Source organism: Bubalus kerabau, chromosome 9 (genome assembly GCF_029407905.1).
Source record: "Bubalus kerabau isolate K-KA32 ecotype Philippines breed swamp buffalo chromosome 9, PCC_UOA_SB_1v2, whole genome shotgun sequence".
NCBI classification, from domain to species: Eukaryota; Metazoa; Chordata; class Mammalia; order Artiodactyla; family Bovidae; genus Bubalus; species Bubalus kerabau.
The window spans coordinates 40,521,538-40,540,993 of NC_073632.1; the positions used below are offsets into that span (position 1 = coordinate 40,521,538).

At 41.9% G+C, this 19,456-nt stretch overlaps 1 protein-coding gene across 3 annotated transcripts in view; it reads right to left on the minus strand.

The window, feature by feature from the left end:
* The window catches only part of SLC35F1 (solute carrier family 35 member F1), a 426,615-nt gene that overhangs the window by 48,688 nt on the left and 358,471 nt on the right, over window positions 1-19,456 (minus strand). For all 3 annotated transcript variants that reach the window (XM_055535079.1, XM_055535077.1, XM_055535078.1), the window contains exons 4-6: window positions 16,840-16,999; window positions 9,114-9,270; window positions 6,879-6,931 (exon numbers count right to left, since the gene is read on the minus strand). In XM_055535079.1, coding sequence (XP_055391054.1) covers window positions 6,879-6,931; window positions 9,114-9,270; window positions 16,840-16,999 — 370 coding nt within the window. The remainder of the gene's footprint in view (window positions 1-6,878; window positions 6,932-9,113; window positions 9,271-16,839; window positions 17,000-19,456) is intronic.

Here is a 19,456-nt window from a genome sequence, read left to right on the forward strand (position 1 = left end):
ACTTGATTAAAATGTAGTCCAGGAACCAGCAGCCCCCCCCCCAACCCCCACCACTTTTTAAAATTTGGATTATACATGACTGGGTTAGGAAGTTCAACAATCCTACCCTCCCATCACCTGACCTGGTGTTGATATACTGTGAACTCTCACATGTGAGATCTGATGTTGCATATTCAATTATTCAACCATGTATTCACTGCATACCTACTGTGTTCTAGGAACTCTGTTATGGGCTAGCATGCAATGGGAAAAAGGAGAGACAAGTAACTTAGAACTGATATCAGCGCTATGAAGCAAGAAAAGGGTTGCTTATGGGGAATTACAGGGGTATTGCTTTTGGAAAGGTGGAAGCAGCATTGACTTTAAATCCTGAAGGACTAGAAGGAGATGGCCAGGGGAAAAATAATTTACGCAGGGAGACCTACAAATGAAAAGACCCTAATGGTTTACAGGAGCTGCAAGAGGCCAGAATATCTGAGCAGGATGAACAGACTGACGCAGTGATAAGAGGAGACTGGAAAATTAGGCAGGGGGTGGATTATGTGGGGCCTTGTAGGTCTTGGAAGGAAGCTGACATCTTATTCTAGTTGTAATGGGAAGCCATTGAGGAAACTTGTAGTCTGATCTACCTTTCTAAAAGATGGCTTTAGATATGCATGGAGAAGGGACTGAAGGAGAGAAGCTCAGAGGAAACCAGCGAGGAGTACAGGGTCTCAGTCCAGGCAAGAGATGCTGGTGGCTTTCGCTCAGAGTGGCGGTGGAGATGAAGGAAAGTGGCTGGTTTATGAAGGTTCAACGTGCCCTGCTGGTAGACTGGATGTGTTGCTGTTGCTGTTTAGTTGCTAAGTTGTGTCTGACTGTTTTGTGACCCCATAGCCTGCCAGGTTCCTCTATCCATGGGATTTCCCAGCAAGAATACTGGTGTGGGTTGCTGTTTTCTCCTCCAAGGGATCTTCCTGACTCAGAGATTGAACCCACGTCTTCTGCATTGCATTGCATAGTCTTGCAGGCAGACTCTTCACTGCTGAGCCACTAGGGTAGCCTAAAATCTTTCTACTCGATTTTAGAACCTTTCAGAGTAGTTGTTCAGAACCACTTGAGTTCTCCCAAGATTTTCCTGGTGGTCCAGACTGGATGTATGTAGTGAGAAAAAGGACAGCATCAGAGATACCCATGGGTTCATGTGGTGGTGGTGGTTTGGTTGCTAAGCCGTGTCCGACTCTTGCGACCCCATGGACTGTAGCCTGACAGGCTCCTCTGTCCATGGGATTCTCCAGGCAAGAATAACTGGAGTGGGTTGCCATTTCCTTCTCCAGGGAATCTTCTCGACCTGGGAATCGAGCCTGGGTCTCCTGGATTGTAGGCAGATTCTTTACAAAGTGACTACAGTGGGTTCATGTGGATTCTGGCTAACTAGAAACTGACACTGAATTTTGACACCATTTACTGAGTCGCAGAGAACTGAGCAGGAGGACCAGGTTTTCAGGGGAAATAAAAAGCTCCATCTTGGACATGTTAAGTTAGAGATGCTTGTGCATCATCCAAAAAGATTTGTCCAGTAGGGAGTGGATTTATAACTGGTAGCTCAGAGAGAAGAGTGTGACTTTACAAGCAAACTCATGAGCCAAGGAGTGAAGGAAAACACACACACAGCAGAGTTCATTCTACTCATCAGGCTACCTTGAGATTCTCCAAGCTTAGGCACTTAAACATCCTAAACTTATTCTTTAAAAATGCAGAAATTAAATTTAGGGGGATGGGAGTAAAATACAAACACCATCACATTTAATCACTTTGCTGGGTCAACCAGTGTTTCTGTGTGTGGCTTTCCAGTCAGCCAAATGAGCACAAGATTGAGAGTGGGCATGTTGTGTTGCTGCAATTTGCTGATTTTTTTCTTCTCAGATAAAAAATTAACTCGTTAATGGACATTAGCGATGCATCTGAAGGCCCAACTTGCTGTCCTTATGGGATTTTTCAAGCACTCGATCGACATGATCAAACAAACTGAATTACTTTTGACTGATAAACACAGGGTGGGTACAATAACTACATTTTCAGACAAAGTATATGTATGATCGTTTCTTTTTGGAAATGTTCTCTCTCTCACTAAAGACAGGATTTGGTAACTCTTGTCCTCATATGCTAAAAAGATTTAAGCTAGAGAAACTGGGAAGAATACCATCAGCTAAGACTAAATACTTGCTACGTGTCATGTGCTTTATGTACATTAATCTCCACAACAGTATAACACCATTGCTATTGTTATCCTCTTTACACACATGAGGAAATAGGCTCATTGAGTGTATCGGTTAATAAAGATACACTCCACAGCAGGTTCAACAGAAGAAATACAATATGGGGTACAAGTTATAAAGGAGTTTGAATGGGCAATGGGGAAAGATGGATGGTAAGACAACCCAGATGTTACTAAAGACAGTAAATTATTCATATCCCTGGGGCCAGAGAGGTCCAGGGAGGAGGCCATGTTATCAGAGGTCAGAAGTCAGGGAGGCCCAGCAAAGGTGTAATCAGAGGACACTTGGCCACTTCTAGAGACTTGACCTGAAACAGGGAGACACATCCTGGTCGCTTGCTTCCTCCCACCCTCCAGTATCCTTCTTCTGCCTCCCAGTGGCCATCTGCTGCTGCTGCTAAGTCGCTTCAGTCGTGTCTGACTCTGTGCGACCCCATAGACGGCAGCCCACCAGGCTTCCCCGTCCCTGGGATTCTCCAGGCAAGAACACTGGAGTGGGTTGCCATTTCCTTCTCCAATGCATGAAAGTGAAAAGTGAAACGGAAGTCGCTCAGTCGTGTCTGACTCTTCGCAACCCCATGGACTGCAGCCCACCAGGCTCCTCCATTCATGGGAATTTTCAGGCAAGAGTAATGGAGTGGGGTGCCATTGCCTTCTCCGAGTGGCCAATCTAGCTGAAGTCAATAACATGCCAGCCTGGGAGGCACTGTTTGCATCGGTCAGTCTCTGCAGTGCAGAGCAGAGTAAGGGTAAGAAACAAATCTGTGAGTAGGTAGGCAAAAGACAAGCTTATAGAGGTCGAGTAGCTCACCTTCAGGTCTCTCAGGCTGCCTGACTTTAAACTCTGAGTGCATACCACTAACCTATATTGTTTAATTATTATGAAGAGAAATAGGACTTGGATGAAGCATTCTATTTGACTGTAATGAGCATCTCATTTTATATGGGATATATACAGAATGCATTGTTATGCATGATATATCATGTGATATGGGATATACGTGTTTATTTGTAATGGATATTGTATACACACGTATATAGTATATGTTTGTGTTTGCTGCATATATTTTATCTCATCATTTTCTTTGGGATCCCACTGGTATTCTTTTACTTTCCTTTGACTAGATTTTTTAAAATATCATTTTTAATTCTTAAAAATAAAGGCGAGGTATGATGATATCAGGACATATGTACTAAGGTGCCAGGCTGGGGGGCTGGCTCAGAGGGTGCAATTAGCCCCCCCACAGGCAGCCATGAGTCCAGTGAAGCAGCCTTAGTTCCCCAGCCTCCAGTTCAGCATCAGCAAAAAGAAAGGCTATACTATTCTTAATGATATTTAAGGTTTTTTCTGCTTTGTGGTCCCATTACTGCATCTTCAGGGAAAGATCAAATCTCTTGTTGTGGCCTCCAGGACAAAATCAAAACCAAAGCAATCTCTGCCCATGGCAAGAAAAGTGAAGCTCAAGGGGCTTCCCTCGTAGCTCAGTCAGTAAAGAATCTGCTTGCAATGCAGGAATCTGCCTGCAGTGCAGGAGACCTAGGTTCAATTCCTGGATCTGGAAGATCCCCTGGAGAAGGAAATGACAACCCACTCCAGTATTCTTGCCTGGAGAATCCCATGGACAGAGGAGCCGGGCAGGCTACAGTCCATGGGGTCACAAGAGACAGACATGACTTAGCAACTAAATCACCACCAGCACCTGCTGCTGCTGCTGCTGCTAAGTCGCTTCAGTCGTGTCCGACTCTGTGTGACCCCACAGACAGCAGTCCACCAGGCTCCCCCGTTCCTGGGATTCTCCAGGCAAGAACACTGGAGTGGGTTGCCATTTCCTTCTCCAATACCACCAGCACCAGCACACCACAAATCGGTACTGGGTGACCTGCCTGTCACATTCCCCTCCTTTGACAGTGGACTTGCACATCAGCTAACACTTGTCCTTCAACACAATGGCAAATGGGATAAAGTGAATGCTTAAGCTAATTATTAGATTTCGCACACGTCTGCTCCACTGGAGACCATGTTAGCTCTATAAGGTCCTACATTTCACTTGAGTTTCATAATTACATAACCAGCCCCAGTCTTTCTGTTCAGTAGAGTAAAATAAGGAGATAAAAACAAACAGCATCAAAGACTGTTATCTTCTTGCTTTTAATTACTCTTTGTATCTTGCAATTGGTCAGTGTTATTAGAAAATATCAGAAGCTGTTAAAAAGTGCTTTCCGAATCCAGAAAATATAAAACATGTTTATTATCCCATTTGGTCCACAGAACAAAAAGTTTTTACTTTGGTAAAATGGCAACCATAGGAGCTGTGCAAGAGACTGTGATGGGATCACTGGTTGGAGATAAAGAGAGTCTTGGATCTTGGGTCCGTCAACTAAGGCACACTGATCAGAGCTTGGCACTCTAGGGTGACTTTCTACGGCACGTGGGCAGGCCTTGATGGGAGGTCCGTCCCCCTGGGTGTCTCGCTGCCTCCAGGGCCCATGAATTGCAGTAGCTGCTATGCCATCTCTTGGTTTCCCAGAGAGAAACGTCAAAGCCAAGCCTAAGCCCCGTGCCCTGTTTCCACTGTTTTCCCTTTTGTCTACGTTTTTGTAAGTTGAGAGACAGCAATACAAGCCTGTCTCCTTGGCTTGCCATTCATTCATCCACTCATTAAGAAAACACTTGTTCATTAAATTTTATGTGCCTAGAACTGAGCTAAGCACTAGAAGCTTGTAGTAGGTTGGGATGAGGTAGGAGGACAAAGATGACCCTTATCCACGCTTCAGAAGGAAAAGATGAATATTTGGTTCCTTTTCTAGACCATTTGAGATTCATTTCCAATCAGGAAAATTAAACAAATGGCTTTATAATGTGTTCCTTTTACACGGCCCTTCATCATCTTGGACCACAGGGAACTGACATTTTCATGGCAATATGAGAGCTCAGTGTGCTCTGATGACACATTTAACTAACACTGAATTATAACAGAGCTTGGTGGACATGCACATGACATCTGCATAATTGGAGGACAAATTATTTTTTATTAGTGCTACTACTATTAATATAAAATTAATTTATGCTCATGGGCCCCTGCATGTGAAGTGTTACCAAGCACAGCTGACATTCTGGCTCTGAGACTCACAGAGGCCATGAGGCTGTAACCTGTAGCTAGCTTCCTTTCTCAGCTGCCTTCCTCTCCTCCCTACAATCCCTTTTCTTTATTGACTTTCATTTAATTGTGTCATTTTACAGCAAAACTCGAGAGAAATTAAACGGCCGACTGTGACAGACACAAGGGCTGGGGAGCCCTTGAAGTCACTAGAGAGAACCCCAGGGGAGTGGGCATAGTTCTGAAGTGCCTGCTGTGTCTTCAGAGGGAATCTGTCAGCAGCCAGTCAACCCTGGACGCTTCAGGGTCAGAGGCAGGTAAATGGTGCAGGGAGCTTTATGTCTCTGTTGTCCTTGTTCAGAAAAGCAGAATTTGACGGGAGCCATTCCCTTGTAGCTCAGCCGGTAAAGGATCTGCCTGTAATGCAGGAGACCTGAGTTGGTATTCCTGGGTCTGGAAGATCCCCTGGAGAAGGAAATGGCAACCCACTCCAGTATTCTTGCCTGGAGAATCCCCATGGACAGAGGAGCCTGGCGGGCTACAGTCCATGGGGTCGTAAGAGTCAGACACGACTTAGCAACTAAACCACCAACACCACCATCACCGTTAGTTCTATGAACGCCCATGTAAGCTGGGGATGGCTCGAACAGTCTGCTTCGGAGTGGCGAACCATCTATATTTTCACTTCCCATTTGCTTTCATCGGGCATGCATTTTCCAAGCACCCCCATAAGCCAACCTCTGTGCTCAGTGCTGAAACCCAAGTGTCTTGTTATAGACACTGAGGGGAGGTTTCAGGGCTCCCTCCCTGGCATTTGAGGGTGCGAAATGTCAGTCCCTTCCAAGGCTTGCTGAGTGATCATTATCAGAGCATCACCTAGGATCTTAACTCTTTGTCCTAATTTTATTTTTTTTTTAATAAGAAAAAAGTGACTTTCGAAACAGGTGGCACATAGCTGCCCTGGATGACTGAAGGAGCTCAAAGCGTGTCTACTATTTTCCACTGAGTCCATTTGGAGATCAATTAACCGTGTCTTTTGAGCAAACTGCTCCCTTCTGAAAAGGTTTTTATGGGTTCAGAATGCCCATCGCATTGTTTTCTTTTGCGCCTTTTTGTTAAGTTCAGTTCTTTTTCCCTTTAGTAAAGTGTCACTTTTTAATGATCACATCAGTTTTGCGTTTCTGAGCTAGAGCAAATTGCTGTCATTTGCGTCTAACCAGCACCTCGGGGCATTTTTCTTTCTGGTTGGTCTTTAACCTAAAAACACACTTCTGTGTCTACACTAATGGCATCTTGACAATGATAATGGGCAGAGGCTCAATTAAGAAACATTATGAATCATACAGTTCAGTCTCCTCTAGTGGGTGAGAGTCCCCAAATTGACAAGGGTGGTTTCATTTTCTCTTGTCCCCCTGCAGTCTAAGTCCTTTCCCAGAGGGTGCCTCACCACCACCCCAGTCACTCTCCAAAGGTTATTTTCCTGGTTTACTAAAAACAGCATCTCAGGCGAGCAAACCCCTTACCTATTTGCCAGTCCCAGGGCACCTTCAACAGCTCCTTGTGCTCCATTATCGCTCTGTGGATTGAAAGAAAGCAGAGCTGATGACCAACGAAGCCTTCTTTTGTCATTTTTCACTAACCAGATTTATACAAATCGTCAAGCAATCAATTGAATTCCAAAAATAACTTTGGATCACACAGAGGCTAGTTTCATTAGGTAGCTCAGCCCAAGACTGGTTCCTGCAGACCCACCACCATCCTTCTCAGCCAGGCTGCCTCCTAGCTTTCACTTCTCGCTCAGATGCTTTCTCAAAAGTACATGGCGAGGTTTGAAAATTTCTGGGCTTGCAGGTTTAATCAGTTTTCCGATTGAGCACTCTCCAGGGCTGTGTTTCTCAAACTTAAATGTACAAAAATACCACCTTGAGAGGGTGTTAAAAAAAAGTTTCCTGGGGGCTTCCCCGGGGGTCCAGTGGTTAAGAATCTGCCTTGTAATGCAAGGGATGCAAGTTTGATCCCTGGCCAGGGAATTAAGATCCCACGTGCAACTGAGCCTGTGCGCCACAAGGAAGACCCAATGCAGCCAAAATTAAAATAAATAATAAGACCCAAAAATGTCTGAAAAATAAAAAAACAGTTTCCTGGACCCCAGCCCTCCAGAGGCTGATTCAGTGGATCAGAGTAGGGCCCTTGGATGTGCATTTCTGACAAGTTCCCACGTGGTGCTAGTCCTGCTGGCCAGAGAATTACACTCTGAGAACCACTGTTCTGCAAGAGGACCAGGAGGGGAGGGTGGCGCCCTCTCCTGTGTCACTTTGGTTTTACTGCGCCCTTAACGTAACCCATTTGCCAAACACACTTGTACGCCTCTTCCACGATTTTGGAAGCAGTGTCTCTGAAGGGCTCCATCAGTTCTAAAGGTCTATAACTGAAGCAGATGAGTGCTAGATCTCCGAAGATACTTTTTTTTGGAGTCAAGAATAATAATCCATAAAATGAGCCATCCATCTACAAAATGTTGGTTACGAACCGTTGAACTAGGCAATTTCTTTTCCTCTTACGAAGCTGAAGTGCCAAATTTAGAAACTTTAAAATGCCATCATGTTTTCAAAATGAATCCCAAATAAATGTCTTAGGGTCTTCCCATTTCCTGGCCCTGTCTGCTATGGAGTTCCCCACCAGTATCTCAGGACACCAAAATTTGGAGAATTCTTGGAAAGAGCCTATTTGCAAAACAGATTTAAAGTGATGCCAAAAGAGCCTCCTTAAAAAATTTCAGACACAGACGCAATGACAAAGAACCTGCTTGTAGAAAGTGATGTGGTGAAAATCAGAATTACTTGCGTTGCAGATAGGATTTGCTGAAAGTAGACAGGAGGATATATTATGCTTCTTTATCTCTTACGTGAAGCTAAAATACATGGCCTTTATTGATGAAAAATTAGGCTTTGCTTGACACTTATTCCATAGCAACTTCTGAGCCCTAGTCAGTGATGACATATACTCCAAGGCCAGAATTACTGAAAGCTTGTTGTTTCTGACTTTTTGATGCTTAGTGAATGCCTGTGTTCTATCTTGACCCATTTAAGGAAAATGGAAACACTAAGTTTCTAGTTTCTAAGACATGAATTTTTGTTGTTGCTGCTGTTTTTTTTTTTTTTTTTTGGCTGAGCCATGAGGCTTGAGGGATCTTAATTCCCTAACCAGAGATTGAACACTGGCCATGGCAGTAAAAGTCCTAACAACTGGACTGCCAGGAAATTCCCTAAGAAATGAATTGGAAATGTGGTTCACTTGTGCAAACCCATGAGCAATAAAAGAAATTATAAAAGGACAAATTTAAACTCTAAGTTTTCTAGTTGTGATTACTAGTAAAAGACTAGTATACTAGTTGTCACTAGTAAACAGAATGCCCTTTTTTGGAAGTGCATCAAATCATGGCATTTACACTTGGTTTTCCTATTTCTCTAAGTATTAATAAAACCTCATTGGCTGGTTTGGGAGAATCAATGTACTTTTAATGCTTTCTTATAAATTATCTTCAAAGTCCATTACATAAATTCACTAAAAATTCATTTAGTTTGGAAGAAATTTATTAATAAAGATACTGAGTTTTCAGATTTCATATGGGAGGTTGGTGACAGGTTTCTAGCTCTGATTTTTACAAAATAAAGTGAGCAGCCATAACCTAAGTGAAAAACATTTAAAAAATAAGCTCTAAGAGTGTCAACTGCCTGAATTTCTTATTTTTTACTCACAACTGAATTCCACTGAAAAACGCCCCAAAGAGTCCAATCATTCCCAGGAATTCCACTCGGCTCAGAGTTCGGATGATGTATTCTTCCCAGACGTTAGAGATACCATACAGTGTGGCTCCTCCTAAGACCAGGAGATCCCCCACCAGCTTATTTTCCCCTAGGAACAGAAAAAGAAAAAGGAAGCTTTATTAAACCCTAACAAGAATTTGGCCCCAGCAAAATCAGCTTCCTATGCTTATTCTGAGGCTTCCTGGTGGCTCAGACTGTAAAGAATCTGCCTGCAATGAGGGAGACCTGGGTTTGATCCCAGGGTTTTGAGGATCCCCTGGAGAAGGAAATAGCTACCCACTCCAATATTCTTGCCTGGAGAATTCATGGACAGAGGAGACTGGCCGTCTCAAAAAGTCAGACACAACTGAGGAACTAACACACTTGATTAGTCTATTCTGACATTTTTATAGAAGTTCTGTATTTTGCCTGCTGAGATTAAGTGGTCTGTTTATGTGTACTTCAGATACGTTGTGATGTAAAAAGGTTGCTATGTCTACCCAATAAGAAGTCTTCCCTAGCTAAGAGAGGGACTAGTTTCTTCTGGATTGTACTGTCTCAGAAAAGTCCCATGTCTTCTGTCCATGGGTTGAAAAGTTCATAGTCTGAAATGGACTATGGGTTGAAATTTTCAACTCCCCTAAAGTAAGCAACAGAAGAGTGAAAATATATGTAATTCATTATCACATCAATATTTTTCTTCTTTCATAAAAAGTATCTATTTGTTCTAAATTCAATTTTGGCTAGTTTTAGTTTATGTCCAATCTCTCATAAATTATGTACACAACTATTTCCTATAATTAGGCCAACTCTTTCTACTCCAGGAAGTGTGAAGTCAGGGAAGGATAGTGGGAATCAGCAACCGGAGGCCTCATAGTAAGCTTGTACCCAAGTGGTCCCCAACTCTGACCTATGTAGTTGGCTCATGGGCGCTCAGTAGATGTGAAGTTCTGGGGCAGAAGAGGTGCAAGCTGGGGAGGGGACTCTGTCTACTGAGATTCTAAGGGAGAGACTCACCCTAGAGCTTAGCTGGAACAAACTAAAACTGCAGAACCAGATTATCTCTGTATAGTTGGGAGCACTGCCCACACTCCACAAAGAGGTTTCCCATAAAATAATCTGGGTGGGGTATGGGGAGAGATCTCATGCCTCTGTGGTCACCTCCAGGGATATTTACTCCAATTAGTGTCACTTTTTCTAAGACAAGTTCCACTCCTAGTAAGGATCAGAGAGAGAGACGATAGCTTGAAAGGCTAGAGAGCTTACTGGGGTCACTCTCAAGGGAATGGAGCTGAGAGTCTGGATCAGCAAGGGCTAGTAGCCCTCACTGGGCTCCTGGAGAGCAGATGACCCAAGAACATGATGAGGTTCCAAGAAACCTCAGGGCTGTGTCCTGGGTGTGACTTCTGGGGAAATTAATGTTGATGTTACAGAGTATCCTGATTAATCTCTTTTTTAAATTTAATTTTTATTTTTTTTAACATCCAAAACATTTTGCATTGGGGTAGAGCTGATTAACAATGTTGTGATAGATATACGCACAATGGAATATTACTCAGCCATTAAAAAGAATGAAATAAGGCCATTTGCAGCAACACTGATGGACCTAGAGACTGTCTACTGACTGGAGTAAGTCAGACAGAGGAGAAATATCATATGACATCTTTTATATGTAGAATCTAAAAATAAATGATACAAATGAACTTACAAAACTGAATAATATTTTTTTAAATATAAATTTATTTATTTTAATTGGAGGCTAATTACTTCCAATATTGTATTGGTTTTGCCATACATCAACATGAATCTGCCACGGGTGTACACGTGTTCCCCATTCTGAACCCTCTTTTATGTGTCAACTAGAAAATCATGACAGAACTCATAATTTTAAGGAGTTCATTTGAGGAATACCTGATAAAATAAAAAGCATACATTACTAAGATTATAAAATTATAATGAACATGATTCAGTCACTTTTCAAGAAGAAGTCATTTCAGAATCTTGTGGTGACATGGGGCCATTACTATGAATCTCAATTATTGTTGTATTAGTGAAGTGTGGAAAATGCTGCTTGGTAGAATTCTTGGTTAATGAAATTAATTTTATATGACTGGATTCAGGAAAGTTGAATTATAATGAAATATTTAAATAGAAATTAGAGAAACATCAGTCCAGCTTTTAAAAGTCTTAAAATAAGGCTGCACTGTTTCCATGAATAGTCCCACCAATCTTTTTCAAACTCCACATTTGTTTCATTATGGTCTATTCTGTTAAGCCTTTGACTATGTGGCATCTACTCCCCAGTACTTTGAATTTTTCAGTCATAATTTTTGTTAATAATGACACAATGATGTGTAACTGCAAGTTCAGAAGTATTTCCTAAGTTATTGGGGACAAAATGATTAAATACTATCTATTAATATTTTACCAGTAAATGTATTTATTAGTTTTTAAATCATTTGACAGTAGATACACATAGAGCATGTGTGAAATTTTAGATGATTAAATATAATTGAACTAACCAGGACATGATTTTATCTAACCATATCATAAATGAAGTGTTTGATATAATGCAATTTGTAGGTAACTGGAAATTATAACATGCCCTATTAACGCAATAGATATTTAACATGGTTGAGTCAGTTTTTCTGAATGTTCACAGGGAAAATTATATTGAGCAAATGTGTCATTTATGGGTGAAACCACAATGAGTGATAATGTTTTGCAGACTTGGGGTAAACGGAGACACTTGAAATTATGAGGAATCCATTCAAGCCCATGCCTTCTTTGTCTCCTCTGGATTTCACACTCTTGTACCTGTGTGAGTTTGAGTAAGCTCTGCAAGTTGATGATGGACAGGGAAACCTGGCATACTGCAGTCCACGGGGACGTAGAGAGTCGGACACGACTGAGTGACTGAACTGAACTGAACTGTACCTGTGTGTGGCCCTCACTGCATTCTGCTTCACGTCTGTTATTTGTCACCTTGCATGTTTTCCCTTCTCCCTGTTTTCTTCCATAATATGGTTGAAGGGTCTACCGTGACTTACTTGGTTTTATATTCTGTGTGGTCCCTAGCACAGATTCTGGCGCATTGTAAGTTCTCAATAAATGCCTGAATGAGTTGAGCTGACAGAAAAGGTCTTTCTTTTTCCATCCCATGGTAAAGACGTTGAGTGGCGACATCTTTCAGCTCAGGTAGACATGGATTCTAATTGCCTCTCTATCACTTAATACTTGTTGAACATGGGCAAGCCATAGAGTCTTTCTGACTTGAGTTTCCTTATTTGAAAATGAGGTTATGGTGAGGATACTGTAAAATAATGTCAATAAGACTTTAAAATGCAAAATAATGTAAAATGCCTAGTATATCATCTGGAACTTATTAAGTGTTCACTAAATGGTGGTTAAAAAGAGTGAATCAATCATTCTCTTTGAATAACCACCTGTCAGTCTGGATTGGCCGTTCCTCATTTTGGATCGCTTCTTACTTCTAAACAACCTAGTCATAATTGCTTTGCAAGAATTGGTTTTCCTTATTAAAGTTTTCATTAAGTACTAGGAACACTATTTTTGGAGGGATACCTGTGTCTGTGTAGTAGAGAGAGAAGAGGGAATGTTATTTAAAATCACTACTTACCATTAGTTCAAGAATAAGTGGTGAATTAGAGATAGCATCACTGTCACAGTGGATATGAATCTGAGCAAACTCCAGGAGATAGTGGAGGACAGAAGAGCCTGGCGTGCTGCAGTCCATGGCGTGGCCAACAGCTGGACATGACTTAGCGACTGAACAACAACAACATAGTCTTCTAGAGTGTTGTAAGTCTACTAATGAAATTTAGGAAAATGAAGCCATCTCACTGAACATTTTTGAGTTTTAAATGGAACCAACTGCTTTGTTTCTCTGAGACTCACTTGGCTTTAGCACAGAAAGTACTACATCTGGGAAACACCTCCATTCTGGAAAACCTGGGACAGTCATTCATCCTAATTTACTACAATTGAACAATAGTACAATTGAACAATTTTTTACAAGAGTCACAATTATGGAAAAATAAGTATTAAGTGGTGTAGCAGAAAGATTTCACATCCTATGACACAATTTTGTAGTGGTGTGCCCTTACACAAGTTTCTTACCTTTCCTGAGTCATGATTTCTTCAACTGCAAAAGTGAGAATAAAAATACTTTCTTTGCCTAATTAAGAGGATAAAATGAGATGATGCATAGGAAAGTACTTGGCACCAATAAAACTATCATCTTCTAAAATTAAGATTAATTATCTAATGCCTTGAAAATATTTTCTCTCTTTTGAAATAAATATAAAGTTATATCTGGTAATAAAGAAAAGTGTCATTATGTTATCTAACATCTTTGATAAGTGAACTATAAGATGCAATATAAATGCATTGTTATAGAAAGGAGATATTTTGAAGAGTAAGAAATACATTTTATGACAAGAATCTATTTTAATTGAGTTTTAATCTTAAATCTATTATTTTCTAACCTTCCCTTTTATTACATATTCATACATTTTCCAAGGAAAGTAGAAATATCATGGAGAAACCTCTTTGCCCTTATTACTAAATCATTTTTACACCCTCCAACACCTATCACTTTCTCAAGAGCCACTTTCTCGCATGTCTTTCCCGCAGGTGTCAGTAAATGCAGAGCTGATCTCTTAGAGGAGGCTTGTGAGGCTAGAGGAAGGTGGCAAAGAATGAATGCACATACTAGGCCCCCTGAGGTTCACTGACAAACTTGGAAAAGACATCGCCCTTGAGTTCAGCCTGGGAGCACCTGTAGTAGATGATCAGTTGGTCCCAAGACAAGCATAGAACTGGAATGTGTTTTTGTTTCCATCCCACTTTGTAGACCATTCTGCAGGCTCCAAGGCAGTCTCCATGGCCAATATCAAGAGTCCTTGAGGACCGATCTACTGTGTAGCACATAGACCTCTGCTCAGGGTTATGTGTCAGCCTGATGGGAGGGACGTTTGGGGGAGAATGGATATATGTTATATGTATGGCTGAGTCCCTTCACTGTTCACCAGAAACTATTACAACAGTGTTCATTGGTTATACTCCAATACAAAATTGAAGGTTTAAAAAATAAAATAAAGAGGTAACAGATCAAGTCAAGAAAAAAATGTCCTTGAGGACAGAATTTTAAAAATCCCAAGCTAAGGAGAACCATGGACTAGCAATATAAAAAGGACTAAGTCAGTCATCCTCTTTTTCTGCAAAAAGCTGTTGATGGAGTGATGACACTTTATATCGAGTTGAATGCCTAATTCAAGTTCTGGTGAGTGCTTGAAGGATTTTACAAAAGTTCTGGCTCTGGCTAATTAATGCAATTTAACCAGCTCTTACAGTTAGGGTAACCAATGGAACATTTGTGATAATGATGCACACGAGGCTTATATTGTCTTCAAAACCAGTGTGTTATTTTCTCTTTTCAGAATATTTCATATGATAGCTTAAGTTACTGCCTAATTTAATATTTTTAGAGACATAAGATGTGTCCAATCATTGCTTTATAAAATGTGCCCTTGGATCCTAAATTTGGGCTGCCCTCAGAACGTCATGCCGTATACGTGGGCACCATTATGTGAGCATGGATGGTATTCAACAATGATAAAATTCAATTCTGTTAAAACTGGGCCTTCATATGTTACAACAGGAATGAAGCTATAAGCCTTAAACAGTCACACCAAAAGATGAAACACTGCTCCCGCGCGTTTCATTCTTTTAAAAAATGACCACTTTAGAAAGACTCCCAAATGGACTTACTTTATTTTTCTTAAATAGTACTAGTACTCCTTTCCTAACACTTTACTTGAATAAAAAAAAAAATTTTTTTACAGGATTAGTGAATACAACCTAATGAAATCAAATCAAGTCAGTTTAACATTGGGGCGTAAATGCTTAGATTTATTATGACAATTGTCTTCCTTGACTATGATGCAAAATGATGGCCAGGGTGAATGGGGAGGTTCAGCAGAGCAAAATTTTCATAAAGAAGGGCACCTCCTGCTTAGTCTGTGCTTACACAGTTCAAGCAAAGCTGAGAAAGGGTAATTCAATTGTGACTTTATGACAACCAGCCATGTTGTATCAGACAAAAACACTGTCTCATTGGTTCAAAGAGATGATCTACACTGGGATCATGATGGGAATAGAGCAAAAACTAGCCTCCTCATGTAATACTTATCAATATCCCATGGAACACTATTTCATAGAACAGAATCTGGGAAGAGCTGGTGCATGTGTTTTTAGCACATCTGTTATGGTGGGGACTGATAACGTGGTGTAAGCAGCATTTGGAAGGGATAGAGACTGTCTCTTTTGCTCTGTGTTATACCTTCAGCTCCCAGCAATGCGAGAGGGAAGGAAGCCTGTTCTAGTCTCAGCTGTGTGACCTTGGGCAGCTCGCTTGGCTTCTCTGTGTCTTGGCATTTTTTTGTGTCTTAAATACAGGGCTGCCAGACAAGGTCCCTTTCAGCCAAAAAATTCTACGGTGCAACTTAAAAACATAAATGATGTTCATTTCAGGTATTACCTATGACCTAGTCTCGGAGAGAAATGCCCCAATTTTAACTTTTTATCCCTAATTCCCTCGAGGAAAAGGCAATTCCAAACTGACGGAGCTGTACTTTTTATCCTGTTTCTGATGCTGACAAAGAAAATTGCTTTTGTTTTTGTTTTCCTGCCCTCTGAAACTTTCTGTAGCTTGAGGAATTGGGGTATATTTTAAAGAACTACACTGCTTTAAAAGTGATCCTCTAGAAAGCATTCTGGATCGGTGTTCCACAGAAGAGCATAGCACTCTAATGAGTAACCGTTGAAGCTTACCGTGTAGGTCTACAAGGTAATTACCTCTGAAAGTGAAAGTGTTAGTCACTCAGTCGTGTTAGCTCTTTGCGAGTCCATGGACAGTACCTCGCCAGGCTCCTCTGTCCATGGAATTCTCCAGGCAAGAATACTGGAGTGGGTAGCCCTTCTCCAGGGGATCTTCCCAACCCAGGGATCGAACCCAGGTCTCCTGTGTTGCAGGCAGATTCTTTACTGTCTGAGCCACCAGGGACTGCTACCCAAAGCCCTCCCCTCAAATAAACAAACCAACAAAAAAGATGCATGAGGAGACTGAACTTGACTCTCCCTCATAAAAATATCGAGTATTCCTAATCTACTCTTCAAAGTTTAAGTAACCACGTGTAGGCCTATATGACTAGCTTCACTCAATAATTTGAAAGCTCCGTCTTTCTCTGACTTGGGAGAGAAGGCATAGGCAGGTGGGGGGTGGGGGTGGTCCCGGTGGCTCAGGAATGGTCTGACCCACTGAAACTGTCTCTAACAGCTGGTCTGGGGCAGGCAGCTTTAGCCTCCAGCACATGCTCCAAGTGGGTCGTGACTCCCAGCTTTAAACACAGTCTGAATGTTTCTGAATTCCTGTAGAATGGGCATGAAAACTGTGTTTTGCTCCCTTTGTTCACTCAGGAAACATATCTGAAGCACCTCCTATGTGCCACTGTCCTGGGTGTAGGGGAACAAACACGAGTAGGCCGCAGACACTAGGGCGCCCAGGTTCCTGGTTTGCACCATGAGCCACAAATGTTCCGTGTCTTGCCTTGGGCTCACCCACAGAGGCAAGTAACCTGGCGGACTGGAGACTCACCTGCTCCCTGGTGCCTGCCCACAAGCACGTCCGCGCCCGCCATGCAGCCCATCCCCAGGATGCAGACAACGATGCCGATGAAATGCACAGCCTTGTACCGGATCAGCAGGAAGAACCAGGAGAGCAAGATCACCACTGGGATCACAAAGCAGTCCAGGAGCTACGGCAGGCAGGGAGGGAAACAACAGTGGGGAGTTCAGAGGGAAGCTTTCCATTCGACGGAAACTGTGGGGAAAATGACTTCTCTAGGCAGAGAGGACATTTTCCCTGAATCTGAGTTTTTGGAAAGACCCAGAACTGATAAAATTAAAACAGACTCTGAAACAAATGACATGAACTTTACTTAAACCCAAGCCTTGAAGAAAAGCGGAGAAGGCGAATCAATAAGTTAGGCTGGAGGTGAAGATTCTTCTGCCCCCATGGTGTCAGGGCAGCTCAGCTTTCATCTTCCTTAGCACCCAGGCTGACTCCATGGAGACACTCAGATGTGCAGAGAATAGACGGAGCCATTTTAGATGGTCCCAGAACTCTGGAAGCAGATGTGGGAATGGGAGGTGAAGGGGCAGTGGTCTTATACTAGTCTATGAACTATTAGGATCTAGACAGAAGTTGAACTTCATTTCTCCCAGAGCTTTCTCCCCACTATCAATAACAATTACTTTAATCTGTTTTAATCTGTCACTATTTACAGGAAAAAAAACCCTAAATATAAATACAAATATTAGTCTCAAAATTTACAAATACTTAAAAACTACTGTAAAAAAAAAGTAAAAAAGGAGAGAGAGAAAAGAAAGCAGAGTATTAAGAAATCTTTGATTTCATTTCTTATATATTTTGCACAAATAGTGAGATTCCATCTGACAAGGAAGCCCTAAGAGATGGTGGAGAGTTTGTCCCTGATCATGTAGAAAGAGAACCTGATGGAATGAGAAGACCCCTGTGTCGGGAGCCAAAAGACCTGAATTTGAGTACTAGATCCTTACTTCGAGCAGTATGACCTTGGGCAAACCACAAATTCAGGAAGCCTCAATTTCCTATTAGTATAAATGAAGACTATCTCTAAAGATCATTGTGAAGTTTGAAAATAACCCATGTGAAACCATTTTACAAATTCTGAGGGCCCCAATTCCAGTCTATGCCCTACTTTCAAACACGATGCTCTGGACTCCACAGAACTGGTTGTCTCGACCACCTTCTGGTAAGATGCAATGACCTCTGGATACTCCATGAGAGGCAGGGTCTCCGTTAGACTCATGGATGGCCCCCAGGACTCCAGACTCCATGTACTAAACAAGAAAAAATGAGGAACTGGTGATCCGGTCTCAGGGCCCAGTACAGCTCCTCTGCTAGAATCCTAAACAGGTCACCCTACCACCCAGTAGCCAGATCCAGGGCAGTGGTCACTAATACCCCTTCCCTTTTACTGTCTACATCCTATGGATCACAAACCAACAGTCCTTCCCTCTTACTGTCTACATCCTGTGGATCGCCAAATTCTGCCAGCTCATCTTCTAAACAACCTCTCAAATCTACTCTTACCACTTCTGCCACGTAGACTGGACCAGCATCCTCTCCCACCTGGAGCAAGCCCTTCCTTCCTGCCTCAGGGTCTTCATTCATGCATCTCCTTCCTTCTGGAATGCTCAACCAATTCTTGAAGACCTGCCTCCTTCTTCAGGCCCACACCTATATACTGCCTCCTCAAACAACCTCTAGGGTTCCTAGGCTAGGTCAGGTTCTAGTCAATGATTACCTTGCATTCTATACCTCTCCTATACAGTGTCAATTATAATAATTCATAATTAATATGGAATTATTGCCATAATGTCTGACTTCCCCATTAGTCTGGAGGTCCCTGAGAGCAGGACTACATTTCTAGCACCCAGAGTTCTGCTGGGCTCATGAGATGCATCCAATAATAGTTACTGAACAAATACATACAAGGATTTTTAATAATCAGTAACATCAAAATCCAGTCTCCAAGATTCATTAAAGGCTGAAAAATGTTTGTATATTTCCTAAGCACCCCTGACCATCAAAATAGCTTTTTGGCACTGTAAACAATTCTTGGGATCTTCACTGTCTATAAAGCTTTTTGTGACCTGGACAGACCCTCATGCTTCTCTGTGTTGCAGTCATCTCCTCTGCAGAATGGAGAAAGCAGTCAGAAGAGTAAGTTGTCCCTGAGGTTACTGGGAAATGTTAATACTGAGCTGCACCATGATGGACTAGGGGCTGAGTCCAGAGATCATAGAACTCTGGGAGGGGATGAGTACAGGGATGAAAGCTGGAGGATTGGCAGTCCAGCATACAGTCCCTCATTGCACAGTTAATTGTCAAGTTAATGATAACTACTTGATGTGATAAAATGCTCTTAAGGCAAGTTTTACAACTGGCCTCAAATACCATTTGTTAGGAAATTTGAGTTTGCCAGTGAAAACCCTTCACTGGGCATAAAAGAGTTGGTGTTTTGCTTTAAAAATTAGAAATGATTGACTCAACAGTTAAAATATCTAGCTGCATGTTCCACAACCGGGATTTCATTATCTGGCTGGAAGCCCTCAGTCAGTGAAGCAGAAGGCTTCCAGGCTTGAACGATGGACAGCAAACCAGGCCA